The sequence below is a fragment of the Mugil cephalus genome, chromosome 3 (genome assembly GCF_022458985.1).
Source record: "Mugil cephalus isolate CIBA_MC_2020 chromosome 3, CIBA_Mcephalus_1.1, whole genome shotgun sequence".
In the NCBI taxonomy this organism is placed as follows: domain Eukaryota; kingdom Metazoa; phylum Chordata; class Actinopteri; order Mugiliformes; family Mugilidae; genus Mugil; species Mugil cephalus.
The window spans coordinates 30,232,534-30,256,033 of record NC_061772.1 but is presented as its reverse complement, the minus strand read 5'-3'; the positions used below and the strand labels follow the sequence as shown (position 1 = coordinate 30,256,033).

Sequence of the window (23,500 nt, the reverse complement as noted above, 5' to 3'; positions counted from 1 at the left end):
TGGTCTTTTGTTGGTCTTGTAAATCAGGAAGCACCAGGTTTATTTAGTGCTGAACACAATGATCCACATGTAGGCTACTAGAAATATGATTTACAAAATAAAAATAATTTAACAGTTGTTATTCCAGGTTTGGTTTGAAAAGGAAATGTGAAATACAATCGCCCCAAAAATGGAGTAAACTAACACGTTCATAAAGTTATAACAAATAAATAAACAGAAGAGTTTATGAGGAGAATAAAGCGAACATGATTGTACTCCACCTTGTTTTCCAGTTCCACGTCTCGTTGTGCCAGCTGCTGCTCCAGCTCCTCAACCTTCTTCTTAAGCAGGACGATCTTACCCCGGCTGGCTTGTTCTCCTCCTCCTCCTCCTCCTTCTGATGACCCCTGAACAGAAGCATCAATGCAACAATATGAGACGTGTACCAGAGACATGACTCATGACTTTGCACTTTTTCGCCCCCTTGTGGCAAAGCTGCGTCACTGCGTCCATGTTTTCACCTTCTTGCCGCGCGTCGGCGTGCCAGAACCTCCCTGCTGCCTCTTCAGCTCCTCCAGCTGTGTGGTGAGGGACGTCACCTTGGCCTTGTTCTGGAGACGCAGCTTGGACAGTTTGGTCTCACATGTCTCCTTCTCCACCTGAGTCACAAACAAACACTTTTAAGTTGATGAAACGCCAGACATCATTATGTTTGAATAAAATATATTAGGAGAAGTTGAGTTATATTTTAGTAGATAAGCAAAAGATTAAATGATTAGTTAGATAATAGATACTAGGAACAGAGCAGACAGTGTTGTCTAGCAACAGTACACATTCCTGTCCTGTAAGCTAATGTTAGTCAACTTGCTACTGTTGACAGATATTAAAGCAGCTCAAATCTCAGCTCCAGAATAGACACCTATCTCCCTGACCTCGGCCTCGTCCACACTTGTTTACCTCCTGCTTTATTTTTTCCTCACTCCGAATGACTGAAAGGCTCCACACTACAGACGTTTTTCTTCTTGTTTACACCCGCTTCAGGGTGAGATTACATAAGCAGGTGCATTCAATAGTCACTGATCTGTCACAGAATCCAGTAGCGTGTGTGTGATGCATTATTAATTTTAAATCTTTGTGCAAGTTTGAGATCTATCTGTGAAGTGATTGATCATAAGTTTAAAACCGCTTTCTACTACAGTCGGTGCAGAAGACGTGCATGCTGTAATCTTTAAGGAGCTCTGATGTGGACTTTGGCAGCGTAAACCGGTGGAACAGTAAATGCTCACAGTGGAGAACATGTTTCTGTTTGCTCTCTCCTGTGTTGTGACTCCTAAGTCAAACATTGACTTTACAGTATCTGAGCTGTAATCTAACATTCCTGTCTTTACTACTGTATAACTGTGGAGGCTGTAATCATTAACAAGATGAGGGTTTTTTTCTCAGTTTTGTTAGAAAAGTCAGTGCAGCAGCAGCAGGAGGAGGAATCTTTTTAAAATATATTATGTTACACTTGGTTTATTGATCCCTCATGGGAAGGTTCCTTCTCTCCATTTAAGTCATATTCATATACACAGCAGTCAGTGTCAGTCCTCCCACCAGCTCCTAATAACTATGCAAACACTCGATCAGATCGTGTCTCTCTGGTTAAATCCACTCTTCCTCCGTGCGTTTGCAGGTGGATTGAAGAGGAAGAGAAATGGTCCTTTACCTTAAGCTGGTCATCTTTGGAGCGGAGTTCTGCATCCTTCTCCCGGATCAGCTCCTTCAGCTGAGCGACCAGCTGCTCCGTTTGGGTCAAGCGCTCTGCCAGTTCTTCAGCTGCAGCCTCTCCATCACCGGCAGCTCTACGGGGCGAGCCTGGGCCCTGAGGAGACGCAGTCAAAGGATAAATGAATGAAAAGTAAAACCGCTGCAGGAAACAGGAAAGAAACTGAGATAATATTTGAAGAAGTACGTAAGCATGCGTTTAGAGCAGCGTTCAGGGTTCAGCACTATAGATCAGCTGGCTAAATGGAGAATGTGTGATGCATTCATACTGATCTCCACACTTGTTGAAGTATCTAAATACTCATTTTTAATGCCAAGTACTGATCGTTTGTCTTTTTCTCATCTTCCAGCTCCAGTATGTTGGGTTTAGGAGGATCTATTGTACCCTAAGTGGAGACTCAGCCATGTTGTCCTGTCACTTTTCTACATCCTAGAACAGGTACATTTCTTGACTGAGGGGATAGATGAGATAGAAACTGCTGCTTGCATGCCGCCTCAAACAGACAAGTGTGATATAATGTGTCACGGTGTCGGCTGAAAAGCAGAGAGGACATGGGTGCAGAGGGTTTAACGTTGGAGCAGTGGCTCCCCCTCACAGGAAGTGTGAGCTGTGTCTGACTGAAAGCCCTGTGCTCAGCAGTCCACATACTTTCAGTTTACGTGGACAATGCCAAGCTTTCACTGGTTTAAATAAAGTGCTAGTACGTAGAGATGTCCCGATCGGTATCTGGGACGGGGCAAGGAATTTTTTTAAATGATCGGATCTGATCTTTTGTAGCTGTTTATTTTACCACACACCAAAAGTACATCCCTGTAGCATCAAGTCTGTTTTAGTGGAGACATGCCAGCGTAAAAGCCGCCAAAGAAGAAGAACCAGAATCATGTGATTAATTGATTCCGTCTTCTGTGTGTTATAACTTTACTCTGGAAAATTAAGTCCCTCAGGCAAAGGCTGCACCCAAACAACGACGACAAAAAACAGACGTTAGGAGTAGAGAACACAAGGTACAAGCTGCCCTCTCCACACTACATCAACTTAGAAAGATTTACTGGATTGAATCCAGTCGACTCCAGGAGAAGACAAGGAAAGGAATTCTCAGGGGATCAACTCCAGGACATTTAACATCAGATCAGGACTCAGAAGATTGAAATCAGTGTGGGGTCTGAGGGAAACCCCTGCTAGTGAATTAGTAAAGACTGTGAAAGAATGAATGGTCAGTGTGGCATGTTCTGTTTATGAAGGACGAGAATGTTGCTGCACATGAACAAATACTTAACATTTTGTTCAGTTTTTACTGGTTTAGTGGAAATTTGAATGTCTGCATAAGTTAGTGTTGACAGAAATACCACATCAGTCACCAGACACCGATGCAACGAAACACAAGAACATGTGTACTTACTCCAGAGCCAGACTCCCCCTCTTCACCAGAAAACCATTTGAGCATGGTTTTACGTTTTGACCTGAAACACACAAATGCATTATTCAGAAAACTGTGTTCATTTTTATTGCCCTGTTTCACTGGGACTGCTTTCATTATTCATCTGATCGGTCTTTATTTCTCACCACCTTTCTTTCTTTCTTTCTTTCCTTCCTATCTTTTTAGGACACAACCCAGTCACATTTGTTCTAACAATATTTCCTTCTAATCAAACAAAACACTTTAAGCTTTTGAATGAGTCACAGAACCTACTTTAACTTCAAATAAATAAAATTTAAACAGAAATAGTGTAATTTTTCATTGTGACTTCATGTTAGGTAGCCTGGAGACCTTTATATGTCAAACTATGCTCAGACTCAAGTGTCAAAATAATGCAAACAGTTATATACAGTGCAAAATATTATACATGTAATGTTTTAAACATTTAAAGCCATATAAAGCAGATCACAGAGTTGCAGGAAATACAAGACCACGCTTGCTGTTGCCTGCCTTAAATTATTTACGAGCATCCTAGTGCCGGCTTTCATGCCATTTCATCAGGCAGCCCGACAAATCAATGACAGTATGTTGAAAAACTTATTTGCAGACGTCTTGATTAGTCACAGGACAGAAGGTTTGATTCATGATGACTCAGTTTAAACCTGTCCGGAGTGGAAGGAAGCCATCATTAACACGCTCGGGATGTTTCCCTAATTCTTCCCTAATGTGGAAAACAAAACGTGCATTTCAGCGGCAGAGAGGCACAACCTTTATTTAGACGTATATCCAGACATTAAGATAAACAGGTGTGTTTCTCTGCTGCAGCTATCGCCCAAACACCAGCCCGTGCCACAACCTTTAAGGCCTGACAGGACACTGAATACACTGGGTCAGGGTCTGGCAGGATCAGCCAAATTAATTCAGTCTACTGAACCGTCCAAACCACGTGATGCAGGAGAAGGGAAGAAAGAAAAAAAAAAAAAAGAAATCAGGTCAAACTGGTTCTCTCCCACATACCACAGCACACCAGCTGAAATGATCTGTGTCTGGCCTTCCTGGATATCAGTGACCATGCAGTTCACTGCAGTTTGTTCACATAAAGACACTAAACTCACGCTTTCATGTGAAGCAGCGGGTGAAAAGAACAGGTGTCCCGCAGAAAGCAGGACCATCCCAGGCCGTGTTGGGACTGTGTAAACGGTTTATTACTAAACTCCCTAATGGTGAACAGAATGACAAATCACTGTCAAAATATAACCGTGTCAAATGTGTGATGATTAGTGTGGTGAATGCAGCTTTCAGGAAGCATAAAGCCATCTATTAATGACTGAATATCTCGAATAAAACCCATTACTTCTAAGAGGAATTAAAAGTTGTCCGATGCTAACTCAGGTTCGAGTCACTAGCTTGGATCTCTGTATGTTACACCAACTAACTGCATTATACACAAGCTACAAGCTTCTCACTCCCTCCAGCCGAAGGCCTCGGTGAATAAATGGGCCGTTTATTCCACTAAATACCAGTTGTGGCTAATCCAGCTAGCGAACTTTATCTGGGCAGCGATGTAGCTACATGCTAACGTAGCTAGCATTTAACTGCAACCTCGTCCACTTCATACATTCGCTCTGTCATGCAACTCGCACCGGGTGAAACGTGACTTTTAAGCGCTTACCGGGTTCACAACTTCATGAAGAATCCACGGGAAACATTTCTGCGTTCATAAAATCCCGTGAAATTACATTTTTATTCTACTTGGAGACGAAATTGCAAACGGGACAGGGCTACGCGCTGACGTCACGGTTGTCAACAGACAACTGGGAGGAATCTGCGCCTGCGCAGTTCTTCTGTCATTGACAGGAGCCGACAGGAACCCGGAAATCCATCATCGATCAGCAATCAGACACAAAACTAAATAATGTAAATATCAATAAAAAAAAAGACGCGACTTACCCACCGAGTCACAATATAGAATAGTAGTCTTTCATTTGCTCATAATAAGTCTTATCTGAAGATTAAGCCTGTTGCCCGATGAAATGTGAACCAAAGAGGAAACAACTACCAAGATTATACCACCAAATCGTTCACGTTTTTGTTTGACCGGCCCAGGAATGACTCTGTTGTCAAAATAAATAAATACATAAATAAAAACTTATAATAACTTAATTACTTCTTTACTCAATAAGCATTTCAGATAATGAACAGACAGATTCATCAAGGATTTTTTTTCTTGATCACACAATGAAAATACACATCTTTATTTTTAATTTATAACATCAAGAAAGTCTCACAGCAAGAAGGTCTGAGTTTGAATGTGACCGGGGCCTTTGTATGTGGACTTTGCATGTTCTCTGTGTGTCTGCGTGGGTACTCCGGCCTCTTCCCACTATCGAAAGACATGCTTGTTGGATCCACTGCTGTTTAAATTGGCCGTAGGTGTGAGTGTGAATGGTCGTCTGTCTCTCTGTGTGAGTCCTGAGGTGGACTGGAGACCTGTCCAGTGCCAGATAATACCACATTTCTTGGTCTGTGCCAGCACTAGAGTCTTGCCTTGTGCCTAATGAGTTTTGTCCTGTCGGGATCATTTATCCACCTCCTGTGTTCTTTCTTTTTTTAGTACCTTCCTGAGAGAGCCTGTTACCTCACTACCTTAGGAGCGGAGCTACTTTTAAATTTTCTGGAGTTTCCAGCGCCCTCTGTTTGCCTTTTACCCTTTCAGATTCTTTTGCATTTGTGTCTGCTTACCTGCAGATTTTTTAAATTTACTTTTAAATAAGCAATTTTTTTTATTGACTTTTACAGGTGTTTCAGTCTCATGTTGTAAACTGTAACACACCATGTAACCATGCATTCATTCATTTTTTAAGCTCTTGGGCCCATGCAACAAAATCTTTTTTATTTTCTTATTATTTTTACTTGTGTGCATGCAGTACATGTGGTTTAAACAAGACTTCTTCTAATGTGTGTAGAACATGTGTATTGTGCGTGTAATATCAAGAGACTTCTTTTTCACTGGACACAGGTCCTCAGGTTTAGAAAATAATAAGTGACGTTCTAATTTATTGGCACCTAATCCTAAACAAATGTGCACTTGACCATGAACAGTTGTGACCAATAATCTCTGAAGAGCCACGAGATCTGAAGCAGGCGGGCAGTGGACTTTTATTTAATTTTATTTTATTTATTTATTTTATACTTGCATGTAGGACAGTTGTATCATTTCCACAGATTTCTACATAGCATAACAGTTCAAAGCGTTACCCCTGTTTGGTCTGAACGCTAAGAAGCAGCTGGTGTTTTTTCTTTTTTTTTTTTTGAGCATGCGCACCAACACCTTCAGCTGTAGATCATCCCTCACTTCATGGAGACCCTGTGGGAACCGTACTCATGGATTTAGCCTGGTCGTACTTAAGGCTCTTTGCCTAACAGTGTGGTTTCCATTCACAAACCACACACACGCCTTAAACATCTTACAGACTGTGTAGAACTTCAAAACTGCACAATAATGGTGTTTCATTGAGTTAATAGTTTAAAGCAGTTTATATAATGTCTGTGTGGTTCTCAAGGTGAGTACGTAAAGCCAGAGGATATATACACTGGCAGGTAAAGAGCCTTAAAGGTTAAGAATAGGTTAAGGACTCGTGCACTGGGTCGACTCTGATCTGATCTAAACTCATACACTCCTTCCATCCACACCTGCTCGTGTTCCTGCAGGCATTTAATTCATAGCCTACATTCATAGGGACTTAATGCACATGGAAGAACATCACATGGATTTTAAAACCGGTCACAATTACAGACAACACTAATACACACTGTGACCTGTATAAGACTTTACAATGACCTGAAAATATAGTTTTCTTATGAATTTGAATCTTTAGTGACTCATTCTGTTCAAAAACAAAGTATAACTTGATGAAGATTCATCTTAAACGGATCATTGGATTTTCCTGACTGTCTGTTTGAGATGTATTGAGCTCTGTGGATAATATACTATACTATGAATTACTTGTCTCATCACCATGAGGCAGACACATGTTGCTGTGGACACATTTATCACATGTTTTCTTCTCCTGCTTTTCCGTGAACCACTGAACAGGGCCTCATGTCCAGTTTGAGCTGATGTAACAGCCACGGGTCATGAACTGGACTCAGCCTGTCGTCCTGGTCTTAATTAGGGCTCTTTGTCTAACAGTATAGTTTCTGTTCACAAACCACACACACGCCTTTAACACTTCACAGACTGTGCAGAACTGCAAAACTACTGCACAATAATAGTGTTTGAGTTAATAGTTTAAAGTTTATATAATGTGTGTTTCTTAAGGTGAGTGTAGAAACCAAGAGGACGTATGCGCTGAAAGGTAAAGAGCCTTAAAGGTTAAAAATAGTCAGTCAACCTAAATCTATGCACGGGTGCTATGAGGTGAAGGACTCGTGCACTGGGTCGACTCTGTTCTGATCTAAACTCACACATTCACACCTGCTCGTGTTCCTGCAGGTACGTTCTTCACTGCTCACGTTCAGAGGGACGTTTAAAATCATAGTGCACATGGAAGAACATGACATGGATTTGAAAACAGGGCACATCATGATAAGAGAATTACAGACAACACTAATACACACTGTGACCTCTATCTAAATCTGATCATTGGTTCATGTCCTTCCTTTGGTGTTGATGCTGCAGCAGATGAGTGTTATTCACATTCATCCTCTTATACTGTGAAGTAGTTGCATGACTGGAAACAGTGTTGGGTAAGTTCCTTCAAAAACGTAATGCATTACTTATTACTTGTTACTGTACTTTCAAAGTCATTAGTTACGTTATAATATTACTGTCTTTGAATTGTAAGGCATTACATTACTTTTAAATTACTTTCACCAATATAACTGTAAATATGGATTCTTTGTTCTCAGTAGATCTTATTTCCTTCGGTGTAGCTCATGTCCACATCCAGTAGAAGGTGAATGACATAATGACTAAGCTAAGCTAACGCTAACAACAGTACAATATAATGGAGCAGTTATGGCTCATGGTTCAATACATATTGTGATAGAGATGCTGTACATTGAGGTGCATTCATATTGAAATCAATATTGCTAGAATCTACTACTGTTTATTATAAGTGAACACTTAAAGAAAGCTGCACCACGCTACATGTTTCCTTAAACTACTTGTTCTATTTAGTGAGGTACAGAGATGTTTTGGTTTCACGCACAAAGTGAACTTAACTATGATGTTCTTATGTATATATGAGCATAAGTCCATCTGGTGAATGTCGAGTCTGACTCATCTTCTCCCAATCAGCTGTTCTCTACCATTAACAGGAAGTTAACATTTTATCAGATTTTTTCTCCTCTGTTAATTTCGAATTTGTATGAAAACGTTGAATTAATTTAATTAATTTTGGGTTTAAAAGTCATTGTAAAGTGAATTAGTGACATTTGTACCGAGTAAAATATTACAGTTATTTTTTTAACAAGTTTATAAATCACTCCCAACACTGCATAAAACTTTACAATGACCTGAAAATATAGTTTTCTTGTGAATTAATATAAGACTGAATACCAACTTTAGTGATTCATTCTGTTCAAAAGCAAAGTATAACTCGATAAATATTCATCTTAAACGGATCATTGGATTTTCCTGACTGTCTGTTTGTGATGTATTGAGCTCTGTGGAGCTCATCTGTAAGCTGCAGTGCACAGTTCAACAACAAACACATAATAAAAAGCTGCTGTGCTGCCAGACTGAGCTCTGGTCCATTTGACTTGTCCTCCTAAAGTTTAACTTTAACAAACTTTAACACAGTCTGTGTTTAGAGATCTCCTAGAAACATGACTCCAAAGCACGATGTCTGCTCTGCATCGTCTTTAAAATCCCTCAGGGACATGAAGATATGTCCTCTCACTTGTTTAGAGAGAGAAAGAGACACAGTGCGACTGAAGCAGTCCAGTTTCTTCTGTTTCTGGAAGACTGAGGACCGTCACAGACCTCCAGGACGACTCTGAGTCTAATAACACAGGCCGCTGAGAGAGGAAACGTCTCTCTGTGCAAACATAGATAAGGCCTCGTCACCCTGAGGCAGACTGGACACGTTTTTCCTCATGTTTTCTTCTCCTGCTGCTCAATGAACCACTCACAGGGTCCGATGTCCAGTTTGAGCTGGTCCAACAGCCACGGGTCCTTTTCAGCCCCTTCGATGAACTCCTCCAGGGAAATCTTACCTAGAAAATGCAGACGCATTACTTCAAAATGACAAAAAACAATAAAATTAAATGATTCTTGGATGAACTTTATGTGAAGCATTACAAGGAGAGACGGGCATTGATAAGATTTTACTGATACCGATGCCATTATCAATTCTGCTTATCAATTATTATTGGTTTAGAAGAAGTAGGGGTTCGTGGTTTCATGTAAAGAACAGAAGAGCTTGTGTAATTAAATTGTAATTACTGAGACTTGTTGACCAGTCTCTTGGTAAATCTCAGTATTTAATGTCATGCGTGAAGTCACTTTGGACCATTTCAGTCTCTCCACTGTCTCGTCTTCCTTGCGTTGACGTAAAGATTCAGCGCGATAAAAATCGATAAGGATGAAGGTTAATAACATCGAAGAATCCAACCAGTTGGTCCGGTTCATGATGCTCATCCCTCATTATGACAGGAAGAAATCAAGAGCTGGAGAAGGAGTTTGAGACAGAAGCCTAACAGAAGCTAACCAGGCATTAAGAACATGTTCAGTAGCTCTATGAACACCAGAAGTCAACGTTGTGCACGGACAGATTACGAAACCTTTAACGTCCAGTACAAGAAGGAGCAAAGTCACCTCCACCTGCTGAGGAGACTTTCATGACACTGTGGTTACATCTGCAGCCTTTTCTGCTGGTGTGGTAGAGTCATAGAGGGACAAGAAAAGACTGGACAAACTGATAAAGAGGACAGCTCCATCCTGAGCCGTCCTCTGGACTCAGTGGAGCAGGTGTCCCCCCCCAGTATGAGACACTAGAGGCTTTAGCTCCTTCAGCCACAGAGCTCGAGGTCCGGAGGTCCTTCAGGACCCAGACTCTTTATCCTCAGCCAGTCTTAGCTCTGCTGCTGCTGAGCGTCTTTCCTGGACATTCAAAGGACATAATACTTCTGTCTCTACCAACTCATCCCTGTCATTACTTTATGCCCTTTCCGTGCAATACTTTACTCTTTTACTTTTGATATTCATTGTTTTCATTCATCCTCCACCAAGTCAACCCTCAATTACTTATTTCCACTTATTTTCTTATTTTCATAAATAATGATATAAAAATATTTTAAAAAATGCTTATGTTTATGCGCTGCCGTTACACTTTTATAATGTTTCTCTTACTAATTATTTCAGTTCTGTTTTGTAGTTCAGCATCTTATTTTATAAGAACTTTACACAAACATCTTGATTTTAATCACAGCTGCTATTTAAATGTAGTTGTGTAGATGTAGAAGTAGGAAAGCGACTAAAATCTATGCAACCACTGAATGAACCAAACACTCGGTCACATCAAGGCTCCGTTCAGACCTGGTTTTAGCATCGGTCCTGGGAAATCCAGTCACAAGTGACCAGGTTATGGTGTGAACACATGAAGGAGTCATTGATTCGTATGATCTCAGACCTCATGTGGTCTGGGACACATTTCATTCCTTCTGCAGCGTAAACACAAGCGTGAGCCTGAGCCTGAGATCAGATCTCCAGTGCTGGCTGGAGACGCATGTGGAGACACATTTTAATGAATTAATGAATTAATTAATTACTTGTGATGTTCTTGTCCTTAACGGATGTTACTACAGGGTCAGACTCAGTGTTGTTGTTTCTCATTCTGCTTCGTGGTCGACTTACTGTCTTTGTTTTTGTCCACCAGCTGAAATATTCTGTCACAGATATCGTTGACGTTCTCGGTGGCGCCGGGATCGTTGTGCTTCTTGATTTTATTGATGATCTGAACAACGGGAGAAAAATATTCAGAAATATTAGTGTCATTTTTATTTTATGTTTTATCTGTAAAACCAAGTTCATCCTCTTCGGCTTCTACCTGCAAAACTTTTCTGTTGGAAATAGAAAATCTGTTTTCATTTCACACAGAAACATTCATTCATTTTTTATTTATTTATTTATTTATTTTTTAAATCTTGGAACTCCTTTGTGGTTTGACAGAGAACTTAACATGACTTTCATCCATGTGTCAAATGAAGGGCTGTTTGTAAACCCACATAGTCCCGATGGAGCAGCTTTAGATTAGTTTAGTTTAATTTATTGGTTTAACACAAATTATGTTACATATCTGTGCATGCGGGAACGAAGCCTTTACAGGCTCCACACCTAATTCCACACCTAATTTTTAAACATCTAGTAAATAATAACTGGGACTGATTTGTAGGAATATGCCTTTGGACTCTGATTTCGTTCTGATGTTTTGAACATTTTCTTGTTAACCAGCTCCTGTTAGCTTCTCTTCTCTTTAACCGATCTGTTCTAACTTCTTGCTGGAGAATCAAGTCCTCATTAAACTGGGCTCGTGTCGTTGCTCCAGCTCCCAACTCAACGCTGCGCAAAATAAATAAAACGTTCAGTGAAAGTTTAATCACTTATCTTTATCCTCACTTCTCCTGCTCCTGTAATGTGGGAGTTTCTGGATTAATCAATGACGGCGTCGATCAGCCAATGATGTCCTTGTTGCTAAATTAAAGTCGTTCCTTCTGATGGTTCCTTCCTCCACTGCGTTCACATCCAGGGTTCAGGTCGGGTCAGGTCAAAGTCAACACGGTTCACCCCTCATCCCGTGCTGACGTTTATCTTCACCATCAGCCTCAACGCTGCCTACACCCAGGTTCTCTTTTCCCATTCAGAGCACAGTCTTCTGTCCTCTGTCTCAACCTAAACCGCTCATTATTAAACAAAAACTCTACGTCTCTGCTGACCGAACGCTCTATATCCAGCCGCCATGATCCCATTCAAACGCTGACTTCCTACTACTTGCAGGATCCCAACTTTAGAAAGATCTAGAAGTGTCACAACCTCACAGTTGGATTCTGCTGCTATAAATGAGGCAGTGAATGTTGAGCTGCCTTTAATGGCATTACAGAGTTACAGTAACTCAACCAAATACTGGTTCAAATCTCAGACAGCGATTCAAACGCCTGCAGCGGATGGAGAAGGTTAAAACCAGATAGGAATCAGAGAATTTATTTTCACTGAACCTACTTTGATGATGTGCTTCACTTCCTTTCTGTCCAAGCAGCCGTTTCCATCCCGGTCGTAAACTTTGAAAGACCATTTCAGTTTGTCCTCCAGCCTTCCACGCAGGACCAGGTGCACGGCTGCTACGTATTCCATGAAGTCGATCTTACCGTCCTGAAAGGTAGATGGAGGGATGCATTAACCAGTCACAGGACCTACATGATTCAATCCTGAGGCAAATGTTCACACTTTCTCACTTCTAGACCTTTACCTCATTCGTGTCAAAGGATCGAAACACGTTTTCCATGTACGCTGACTCTTCTTCTGTGGAGCTGCTGCTGATTCCAAAGATCTTCTTGAATTCGTGCAAGTGCAGATTCCCACTCGGACATTCACTTGCGAACTTGCGGTAGAGTTCCTGGATGTCCTCCAGGGTCACTTCCCGGTCTGCGTCTGTGCTTCCTTGTGTTTGACCCATGTTTTTTTTCTTTTTAAATCAAACCCAACACTGCAGAGAACAGGTCAAATGATGAATCTAATTCATCATTCATCAGTCCTGCTACACTGGTTGTTGTCCTCACTGCAGAGTTCTCAGTGTGAGCTATTTCAAGATGGACAAATCCAATTGACGTGTCAGTGATCTCCTCCTCCTCCTCCTCCTCCTCCTCCTCCTCCTCAGGTTTTATTCAATGTCTCCATTCTGAGAAATCCGCTTCACAAGGTGTTTGATAATAATATTAACTCACTCGCTGTTGAGCCACAGTTCATTTGCTGCTGAGCGTCAGATCTCCCAGGAGCAGATTGTCACCTAAAGACCACAGAGCAGCGAGATTAAAAGACAGACGGCATCAAAGCGTCGCTAACCCTAATCACTTCACCCCAGTAACCGGGAAACACAATAAAAGCTCCGATCTGTGCCACAAGGTGAGTCAGAGATAAACGAGTCATTTAATTTGTCCCACTGTTTGCTACGAGCACCGCTGCATTTAGTGTGATTTTCTTTTTCCTTGCAGAACTTTTCCAATGACACGGACAATAACTCTTCAACTGGATCCTTATCAGTCATTCTGATCAGATAAAATCAGATTTATTAATCCCAGGGAGGAATTACTTTTGTTACAGCAGCTGCTGCTCAAAGTGGACCAGTGTTCAGAACAAAGAGCAAAGTAGGAAATAAGAATAAGTAGGTAATTAGGGCAATTAGGAGGGCGAAGAGCACTACATACAATAAGAGAATAAAATAACAAAAAAAGAAAATGTCAAAATCACAAAAGTGGGTAAAAGTATCATATTATGTACAATAGCAGGACTGCTGCCAGTAACAGAAGAGAGAGATGAATTGTGGAAAATAATATAAAGGCCAATATGTAAAAAGAGTAAAACAGCCGATAAAGTATGACAATAAATAAAGTGGATAAAGTTAAAGTGACATTGTAATATTGCACATGAAGACATGTGATATTGCACTTGAGTGTAGCACAAGAAGACTTAAGTTATTTTAACTGTCTTAGAGTTCAGGAGGAGAATAACATTAGGAACAAAGGTTGCTCTCCTCCTCTGGGTCTTACAGGCCGGACATCGGAACCTGCGACCAGACGGCAGCAGCTCAAACGCTGGAAACAGAGCATGAGTTGAGTCCTTGAGAATTCGGCGAGTCAGGCTGCTAACCTGCTGCTCGTACACAGTGCTCAGTGAGCAGGGAGTCCAAGAATCTTAGAACACACCTTCACAATGTTATGCAAGCAGTTCCTGTCCTGTACATTGAGTGATACCAGCAGCACATGGAGAAAGTTAAAACACTTTCAGTGGATGTGTAGTAGAATGTCAGCAAGATGTTCTTACTGACAGAAAAAGAGTTCAGTTTTTCTTAGTAGGTACATCCTCTGGTGGCACTTCCTCAGTGCCATATAATATATATATAATATATATATATATAATATAATAATATAATATAATATATGGTTGTTATTTATTGTAATATTGTAATGACTGAAGGTGTAATGATACTTATTCATCGTGTGGTGTACTGTGGATTTTCGTGAATGATCGTTTCCATCCACCTGCCACGTTTTAGCGGCACCTAGTGGTGGAGTTTCAGAATGCAGCCATCTGAAGGAGCAGCATGAAGATGTGGGACTACGTACGATACAGGGGGCTGAGCTGATGCAGACAATACAAATCAACACAAACAGTGAAAAAACACTTGGGCCATGATGCAACATCACACAGAACAGAGAGCAGCGCTGACTAATACAATAATAGTTATAAATCAAGATTAATCATTTCACTTATTAGAAGGATAATACGTGCAAAGCAGGCAAAGATGTGTGCAAAGGGCTGACAGCTTCTAAATCTAGGTGTGATATTATTTTGGTTGCGTCTGTTTGTGTATCTTCAGTCCAGCTTCATCGAGTTTGTTAGTTCTTACGACTGGAGGGAAGAAACTGCTCCACGTTCTGGTTGTGTGGGTCTAAAGCTCCGCTGTCTTTTCTTAGATGGAAGGAGACGATTGTGTGTGTTCCCCTAAATCACACTGGAGCACAGGTTTCACTAATGTACAACATGTTTTGTGTTGGTTTTGTTTCTCAGTGCACGGTGCAGAGAAATAAGGCCGTACCTAGATTACCAGATTCATCATTTATCTCATTTATTCACATTCTGAGATGTGTTCCACTCACACACTCTTCATCCGTTTCCGCAATAAGCATCAGAATAAAAAATAAAAATAAAATCAACTGAGCCTGAGGAGAAGAGAAATGGGGATAAACAACATTTGTGTAAAAATATATTTTTATTAACAAATTAAATGCACATATGACACAAGGAGTTTTCACTTTTTCTTACGATTATACAAAAAAATATACAAATAATAAATAAAACATGATGAGATGCATGTTTGCCTTGGCTCTATTAGTCCAGTGACAGTTAAGAGAAACTCCACAGAGGATTATCACCGACTCTGGCTCCTGTTTGTGTCTTTCAGACTTACTTTTACCAAGAGAGTATGATACACAAAAACACAAGCAAACAGACAAATAAAACCAAAGTAAAACAATTTAACAACACATGCACTGCAAACACAACAGCAGAAAGATTTGAAAATGGACTACGTTCACTTATAAAAATGTTAATGTTTCTTTCTCTGCTACAAAAAATCAGCTACGATCATAAAAGAGAGCTGCAGACTGTCTTAACCAGACACCAGATATTTTATCTGTTTCATTGCCCCAGTACTACCCAGTACGGCCCTGTTCAAACCATGTCTGGTAAAAATACTTGTAGAAATACTTTGTAGAAACTTCTGAAAGCTGCAAAGACGTGTGTATATATTTACATTCATAAATATTCTTACACTAAAACAGGAAAATATTAAAGGTTAAACTGTAGACTTTAACAACACTCTGATGCCAAACTTCATGCACTCAGCACAAACTCAGACAAAAACCAAAAGCCCAGCGCTCCGGCTTCAAGTCGCAGGAAGCTCAACACGGAGACACGGGCAGAAGGTACAAAGACAAAGACAGCACCTCCCTGTCGACCAAGAAACAAAACACGTGGGCGACGACGCCCACGCCCATCCACTGAACGGTCACGGTAACTTCCCACAGTTCTGCATCACCCAGCCCGTGGCGTTGATGTCCAGCTTCAGCTGGTTCATGACCCACTCGTCCTTCTGAGCTCCCTCCATGAACTCAGACAGAGTTATCTGACCTGGGGGACGAAACACGCACTTCATGTTCAATTCGGACTTATTGAAAACACCAAGTCCAGACGTATCCACATGTAAGTAACCGTGTTTAAGATAAAGCTTATTCTTTCTTAACACACAAAAGAAAGATGAATGGAATCAGATCAGATAATCAGACTAATGATCAAACAAAAATCTGATGAAAAATACAGATTATAGCGCCAATAAATTATTGTTAAGTTTTCCATTAACAAATTGCTTAGAATATAAATGTGTGTGCATGAGTGTATTGACCTCAGCTTGCCCTCGAAGGGGACAGGGAAGTAGTTTATGATCTATTATCTTATTGAAAGTTTTTCAGTTTAAATACAGATGTTTTTGTTTTTTTTTTATTCAGGCTTTGACAGAAACTTATTGCATGATACTTTTCTTGAAGTGTTTGTACTGGGTCATAATCGTGGTCCCAAAAAAGCACATATCTATCTTTACAGTGGACAAACCAGAGTGGCTCCCCCAGGAATAACAAGGAAGGAACTACAACAAGCTTTATTAAAGGGAAATGATTGTGGCTTTGGTATTTTAAAACAGGACTGTGAGGTTCAGATTCACGGTGTGTACGCATGTAACACTGTAATTCATTTTGAGTGCAAGCAGTTAAAAAGGATTTATTTATTTCTTAATGAGTTAACTGTTCCTTACCGTCGTTATTCTGGTCGACCAGCTCAAAGATTCGGTCGCAGATCTGAGACGGAGTCAGACTGACGTCGTTCCTCTGGAGGTTGATTTTGGAAATAATCTGAGATACAAGAAATGTGTTTAATGTACAAACCATTATTTATTTATTTTACAAAGCACATTTAAAAAATAAATAAATAAATAAAAATTAACTACAGCTGACTGAAGCGCCGTACATTCAGAGCTCATACAAAAATAAAGTGTCAACATAAAGACGCAGGAAAAGGAAGAAATGAAAAATTACAATTAAAAAAAAACAAACACTCCCCAACAGCCTCTAAATGTCACACTCCAGGTCTTATAAAGGGGGTAGGACCAGGTTAATAACACACTGGAGACACAGGAGGACATCTTGAAAGAGAGGGTGGGACTATCTATGCACCAAGAACCAATGAGGCAGGAAGACTCAGATGAGACCAGATCAATCACCAGAGAAGTGAACTCAGACAACGACAGCAGGGAAGAAACAATCTAAATCAGCTACACTGCCTGAACCGGTGCTGAAGAACAAAATAAGAAACCAGTTCAGCTCTGAGACGTTGGTGGTTTCCTCACATGAACTCCTTGGAAACACTTGAATTGATGGACTTTAATTTGGCGTTGAACTCGTAATCCTAGAAGTGCAACTCACAGAAACGTAGCATTGTCTCGTTTTAGTTGTTGTGGAACATCCCTCACCACAGGTGGAGGTGGACTCTAATATAAAATGTCTTAGTCTCTGGACATTTAGGGATCATTACAGTTCTTTTCATCTGGGAAACAAAACTGGAACGAGATAGTTTCCTCCAACTACAATTAAATGTCTGGCTGATGACAGTTTCATATTTAAACCTGAACTCCACCAGGCTTTAGGACTAAAGAAGCTGCTTGGATGAAACGTTTTCAAGAAAAGTCCAGTTTCCCTTGTTTCAGCTTTGTTTTTATTTGTTATGACCTGCATCAAGAGACTCTTCTCACACAAAGACATAATTATTTAAAAGAAAGTTCCTTAGACTTGCACATGAAACTCAGTGTAAGTGTATTGGCCTGAATTCAAACTACAAATAACAAGGAGACTGCCCATCCACTGGCAGTATTTATTTTTTTATTTGGATTATTGTAAAAATAAAAGAATTACCTAACACGTCTTCAGAACAGCAGATTATGCGAACAGTGAGCTAATCTCACGCCTCTGAATTTAGAACCAAGATGTTTACTTCAAGAATAGCCCCCCCGCCCCCGCCCGCCCCTCAGTAACACCTCCTTTAACACTGTGTGGAGCTGCTTTATGCCTGTGTGACCTCCGGCCCTAATCCTCATCACTAGGGCACAACCATAATCTGTCTTTAGAGGGTTTCTGTTATGAAACCTGCAAAATCTTCTTGACACAACCAAGCACCAGAATAAAATTACCACCGACTGTTTTCTATGAAACATACACATAGACTGAGCTTGAATGAATGTTTACTGTGTGAGGTTGTCTCTCTTACCTTTAGAATCCGTTTCACCTCGTCCCTGTCCAGCTTGCCGTTTCCATCCTTGTCGTACATCTTGAAGGACCACTTGAGGCGATCTTCAAGGTTGCCTCGTAAGATCAGGTGAAGCGCAGCGACGTACTCGAGGAAATCCAGCGTGTTGTTCTGTGAGCGAATAACTGAGTGAGTTGCATTCAAGATCAAACCATGATTCGAGTTCCGACCTGACCCGGGCCTTACCCGATTCGTGTCGAAGGAGTGGAATATGGTCTCGATGTAGAGCGTCTCCTCCGCCGAGCTGCTCGGGACCCCGAACATCCTCTTGAACTCGTGTAAGTGCAGGGCGCCGCTCGGACACTCCTTCATGAAAAGGATGCACAGCTCCTGAATCTGAGCCAAATCCATCTCCTCGGTGTGGCTTTCCTGCTGCCCCATGCTCTCCGTTTTTTTTTATGAAAGAATCCTCACGTGTTGGTTTGAGTAACAGAGCGTGGCGTCCGTTTCCTAAGTCATCTGCTCCCACGTCCAACCTCCCTCTGAGCTGCAGGCAGCCGGCTGACAACTGAATCCCATTAACCTCTTAACCACATGATCTTCAGCCTTTAAGGGCCATTTTAAGACTTGTGTGAAAGTCTGGCAGAGCTGCTGCACAGAGAACCAGGAGCAGTGACTGCTGTGGTGTCTACCTAATTAACACAGCTGGCTTCCATGTTACAAGGCCAGGTGGTAGTTTTTCTTCTGTGGATTCAGTCAGTGTCTTCGGTCTCTTCATGTATCCATGCTGATTCCATGATGTTGGACTTGCTTGGACCTGGTTTAGAAGAGTCTTTAGACTGATTCGGACTAGTCTTGGACCTGGTTTTAGACTTCATTCGTCTACATTTAGCTGCAGGTCGTCTCAGTTCTCAGACGTAGATCATGGCTGAGCCTTATCTGCCTCAAGATGGTGTGAGGAGAACTATCTGGACCTGGATGTCTCAAAGACTAAGGAATTGGTCAGAGACAATCTGTGTCTCCAGCTGAAGTTCATCACCAACAGTCTGTTGTCAACAGGGGGCAGCAGAGGATCCACTTGTTCAAAAACTCTTACTGTCTCCAGAAAAATTCTGTGCAATTCTTATCATTATTTTAAGTATTTTAACTTTCTCTTTTATTTGCTTTTCTAATGATTTGTCACAAAAAGACAAAAACAGCTGACACAGTACGGTGAAGGTGTGCTCTAGGATCATGGGTGTCCAGCTGTGGGACTGGACCTCAATGTGGAAGAGGCAAAAAGCAGGCACGTTTGTGTTGATGCCCTCAGGGTGGTGCTGTTACACCCCCAACTCTTTTCTTCCTTCAGCCTTCAGACTGTTGAACTACAGCTGAACCAAAGCGACCACAGCTGTTAATGTTTATGTAGTCGTGTCCTATTCATGTGTGATGTTCTGACTGAGCGTTATATTATTGTTGTTTGTTTGTTTCTTTGTCTTTAGACTGATTTGGACTAGTTTTAGTTAGATTAGGACTCAGATTGGACCTGGTTTAGAGGAGTTTTTAGTTTTGGATATTTTTTGTGACAGTCTTAGACTTGGTTGTAGATTATATTCATCTCCTCCCTGGTTGTGGAGCATCCTGGGAAACTTGAACCTGAACCTGAATGGACTGAGAAATTTATGCCACACAGTATAAAATGACATTTAGGTTCATGACCAAATATAATACAGAACGTAACAGAACGAGACAGAACTAAATATGTTAAACCAGAGTGAAATCACATCTATGCAGAACCAGGTGACAGCTCCACTCTGTGAGGTCTAGAACCAGGACTGAACCAGCCTGATCTGGTCCATGTCACCAAACACCTTCTAGGAGCAAATGAACGCTGCAAAGTCTGTAGCACCACAAACACAGGAGGAGTTTCAGACGTCCTGATATGGAGCTGTCGGAGCTTCCTGCTTTATGTGGGAACTGTGAATACATCTTTTACTCAAATCTGCTCCTGTGGCTCACATTTCTAATCCTTCTCCTCTCTTCTTAGCAGCTCACAGTGATGTCATCAACAGCCTCCATATTTCATCCACTTAGTGGCAGACTTAAAGCCAGAGGTCAGGTGTTTGTGGTTCATAACATGCAGGTGACACGAGGCTCAGCGTGAAACACCTGAGGATCAAACTGGACACCAAACAAGACGAGGCCAGATTACAGCTGGGATTACAATCTATTTCTTTAAAGATAATATTTATAACACCTCAAGATGATCTGCAGAATTCAAACATTCCAGCGTGATTCTCTGAACACCTCAGATGACACAGTGTCATCAGGAGGAAATATCTGGTAAATCCTTCATTTTGATCTAACACACAATTGAATGAGGGAATATTATATGTGAGCAAACATACAAACATTCACTGCAAAAAAAAAGAAAAATAATAATTTCAAAGTAAAAAAGCTTTGTATCAAGTGAATACGTCTTATATATTGTCCAGAGACGAAATGGTTAACAATTCTAAGAAATATTTACACAATGGGAAAAAGAACTACATGTGAAATCACAGAGGGAAGTATTTATAGAAAGATTGTTGCTGTTAATGAAGGTGGAGAAGAATGGGATTGATGGAAGTCAGCAGCCTGAAAGATAATATATTAATAAAAGAACTGGACAATAGGTGGAGTTAACGGGATGAGTTCTTGGTGGTACATGGACCCATATAGAACCCAAGACTATTTCTAGTTTTAATTCTTGTTGGTTTGGTTGATTTAACCTTTATTATACTTATATATATATAATATACTTATAAAATATTAAGTTGAATAACATAAGAACATGTAAAGTAAATATAAATATTATATTATTATTGAACTGAAATTAATATAAAATAATAAAGAATAAGTAACAAAAAAGAAACAGTAGAGTCAGAGTGTGTTTTATTACCAGCGATCACAACACGATGCTCAAAGATCAAACGTGTCCTTCCATGTGAAGACAGAGAGAAGTGAAGGTCGCTGACACTGAAATAAAACCATGAAAGGATTGTGGTACACAGGATGTTGTGTCACCATATTCATTTGAGCCGGTAACACAACAACCAGAACCAGGTAACAACCAGGTAACATGAACTGTGAATGATTCACTGTGCATTAAAAATGAAAGTCCAGTCAGAATAGTGTATCTAAAATATACTTTATTATATTTGTATATATTTACAACAATAACTACACAGTAATCTAGATAGATAGATAGATAGATAGATAGATAGATAGATAGATAGATAGATAGATAGATAGATGGTTAAAAGTTGTGGCCAGTTATCTCGTTGTCTAAACCCACAGCGGTACAGTGTGTTACACTTTTACACGGACGTGTAGCTAGACGGGATAAAACGGCCACAGCTGGCTCCTACAGAGATCTCCTTCAGATGGAATCAAATGTGACAGAAAGCTCAGAGAAAGCTAAGTCTCCCCCATGTGGTGATGTGTAGCGGGGGCCGTAGCGGGGGCCCTGGACGGGACGGGACGGGCTTCATTCTTGGGGGCTGTGGTCCAGACGCTTCTTCTTCTTCCTCTATGTATTGAGGTGAGAGATAAACTCCTCCTCCCGTCATCAATGGGAAGCCTCTAACTCTCATCTCAATGCTCCTTAGGAATAATAATAATAAAATAAACAATAAAAAGAAAAAAGAAAAGCTGCTGGACTGCAGCCGCCAGGAATAAACTGTCTTAGATTTGACACGAGGTCTAGACGATGCCAAACTGGGCCAGATCACTGAGCTCCATGTCCCCGAACGCCTCCCAGGGGCAGACGACCGCCGCATCTGCAGGAAGGAACAGGCGTTTAATGCACTTTACTTTCTCAGCTCAACATTTGTTGCTGAGTTCTTGCTTTGATTGTTATTTACCTCCAAGTCCCTCCATCCCAGGAACGTCATTGAATCTGGAAAGAATGAAATAAAGTTATTGGAAGTCGTGCCTCGGCTCTAAGGAATCCTCCGCAGTGTTTCTGAGTTTGCAGACTCACCCCTTCTGTCCGGCTTTGGGAGCCTTGCTCTTGAACTGCCTGCTCTCCTTCTGCTTGAACTTGGGAGGAGCGGCCTTGGAGCCTTCTGGAGCGGCGGCTGCATTCATTTCTGTGAATGCAAATAAAAAAAATGATTCATAACTCGTTTCCCTCATGATGAGTCCGAGCTTCAGACGACAATCCTCCTCCTCCTCCACTAATCCCCTTAAACTAACCTCCTTAGCTCCAAGCTTCTGCTCCCATATTTAGTCATAATCAGGTGACTTTAAGCCGTCACATAAGTGACCGGCTAATAATTCATGACAGCTCTACAGTCGTTTGCAGTTTGAATATGGATGGTTACATAACACAACTTCCCGAACAATCTGAAATCCTCTTCGTGCCCTTTTTTGGAGCCAGTTATCGGACCTAATTAGGACCGATTATATCTAATTAGTTCATCTGTGCACAAAACGAAAAGCGATAATGTTGTTTTATGATTTTGCAAAGTTCACAACAAGATGTTAATTAGTTTGATTTGTCTTTGAACGGCAGACAGGCTAGTCCATTCCTTTATGCTAAGCTAAGCTAATGTTTCTGAAGGTTCTCAGTCATTCAGGTCATGTTGCATCCAAACAAGTTAAAGAAAGGAAACTGGAGAGTTTCTGACGGGCAACACCCACATTTAAAACCGCACTCCCACCAGTCTGTAAAGAGCTGCCTTCCTTAGTTTAGTTTTTGGATAAGCTAATGTAATCATTCCTACACAAAACACACAACAACACAAAAAAGATTAACCAAGAAAAATCCTCTAAATTATCTAGATGTTTTCTGTGTTCATTGCCTGTATTTTAATGTAAATAGTTACATTTTTTTATATTTACAATTTATATTTTCGTTCTAGTTTATAAAAAAAATGGTCCTTTAAACAAGTTTGTGGCTTTCACAGCAAGAAAATTTACATTTTGCTACTTGGATTTCATTTATTTTGTGTTTTTGTAGGTTCATTTTGTTGTTCAATAAAAATGAGTTAAAAATAAACATGAGAGAAGCTGTGATGAAGACAAACGACACCAAACAAGGCAGGATGAACAGTTTTGAAGGTGAAATCAAGAGTAGTCGAAAACAGACAGTTATACCCTTATACCTTCAAACGTATTTAACAAGAACAATGATCTAAAATAGTTTTTAGATTTTCTTTTGTGCTCATGTTGAATTGCCACCAGACTTTGAGTTTTTTAAGTCAACATCTTAAAAAATGAAGTAAAACTAAAAATCCTTAAA

General features: G+C 40.6%; 4 protein-coding genes across 10 annotated transcripts in view; all 4 read right to left on the bottom strand.

The window, feature by feature from the left end:
• Nucleotides 1–4,970, bottom strand: part of si:ch211-220f16.2 (golgin subfamily B member 1) — a 32,605-nt gene extending 27,635 nt beyond the window's left edge. For all 7 annotated transcript variants that reach the window (XM_047580363.1, XM_047580356.1, XM_047580357.1 and 4 more), the window contains exons 1-5: nt 4,837–4,970; nt 3,147–3,207; nt 1,688–1,843; nt 501–638; nt 261–386 (exon numbers count right to left, since the gene is read on the bottom strand). In XM_047580363.1, coding sequence (XP_047436319.1) covers nt 261–386; nt 501–638; nt 1,688–1,843; nt 3,147–3,191 — 465 coding nt within the window. In that variant the 5' untranslated portion in view covers nt 3,192–3,207; nt 4,837–4,970. The remainder of the gene's footprint in view (nt 1–260; nt 387–500; nt 639–1,687; nt 1,844–3,146; nt 3,208–4,836) is intronic.
• A 3,683-nt stretch (nt 4,971–8,653) lies between these two features.
• On the bottom strand, nt 8,654–12,917 carry LOC125005241 (guanylyl cyclase-activating protein 2-like). Its single transcript, XM_047580433.1, has 4 exons — nt 12,635–12,917; nt 12,388–12,537; nt 11,026–11,125; nt 8,654–9,386 (listed from the first exon to the last, which is right to left on the bottom strand). Exons 1-4 carry the CDS (start codon nt 12,839–12,841, stop codon nt 9,265–9,267), a joined length of 579 nt encoding a protein of 192 aa, XP_047436389.1. The 5' UTR covers nt 12,842–12,917; the 3' UTR covers nt 8,654–9,264.
• A 2,218-nt stretch (nt 12,918–15,135) lies between these two features.
• Nucleotides 15,136–18,773, bottom strand: LOC125005242 (guanylyl cyclase-activating protein 2-like). The gene is made up of 4 exons (XM_047580434.1): nt 18,481–18,773; nt 18,256–18,405; nt 16,751–16,847; nt 15,136–16,074 (listed from the first exon to the last, which is right to left on the bottom strand). The coding sequence occupies exons 1-4, from the start codon at nt 18,673–18,675 to the stop codon at nt 15,953–15,955; spliced, it is 564 nt and encodes a 187-aa protein (XP_047436390.1). The 5' UTR covers nt 18,676–18,773; the 3' UTR covers nt 15,136–15,952.
• Nucleotides 18,774–21,384: 2,611 nt separating this feature from the next.
• LOC125005243 (retinal cone rhodopsin-sensitive cGMP 3',5'-cyclic phosphodiesterase subunit gamma-like) lies at nt 21,385–22,402 on the bottom strand. Its single transcript, XM_047580436.1, has 3 exons — nt 22,238–22,402; nt 22,119–22,153; nt 21,385–22,034 (listed from the first exon to the last, which is right to left on the bottom strand). The coding sequence occupies exons 1-3, from the start codon at nt 22,390–22,392 to the stop codon at nt 21,958–21,960; spliced, it is 267 nt and encodes an 88-aa protein (XP_047436392.1). The 5' UTR covers nt 22,393–22,402; the 3' UTR covers nt 21,385–21,957.
• Between the last annotated feature and the right edge of the window lie 1,098 nt (nt 22,403–23,500).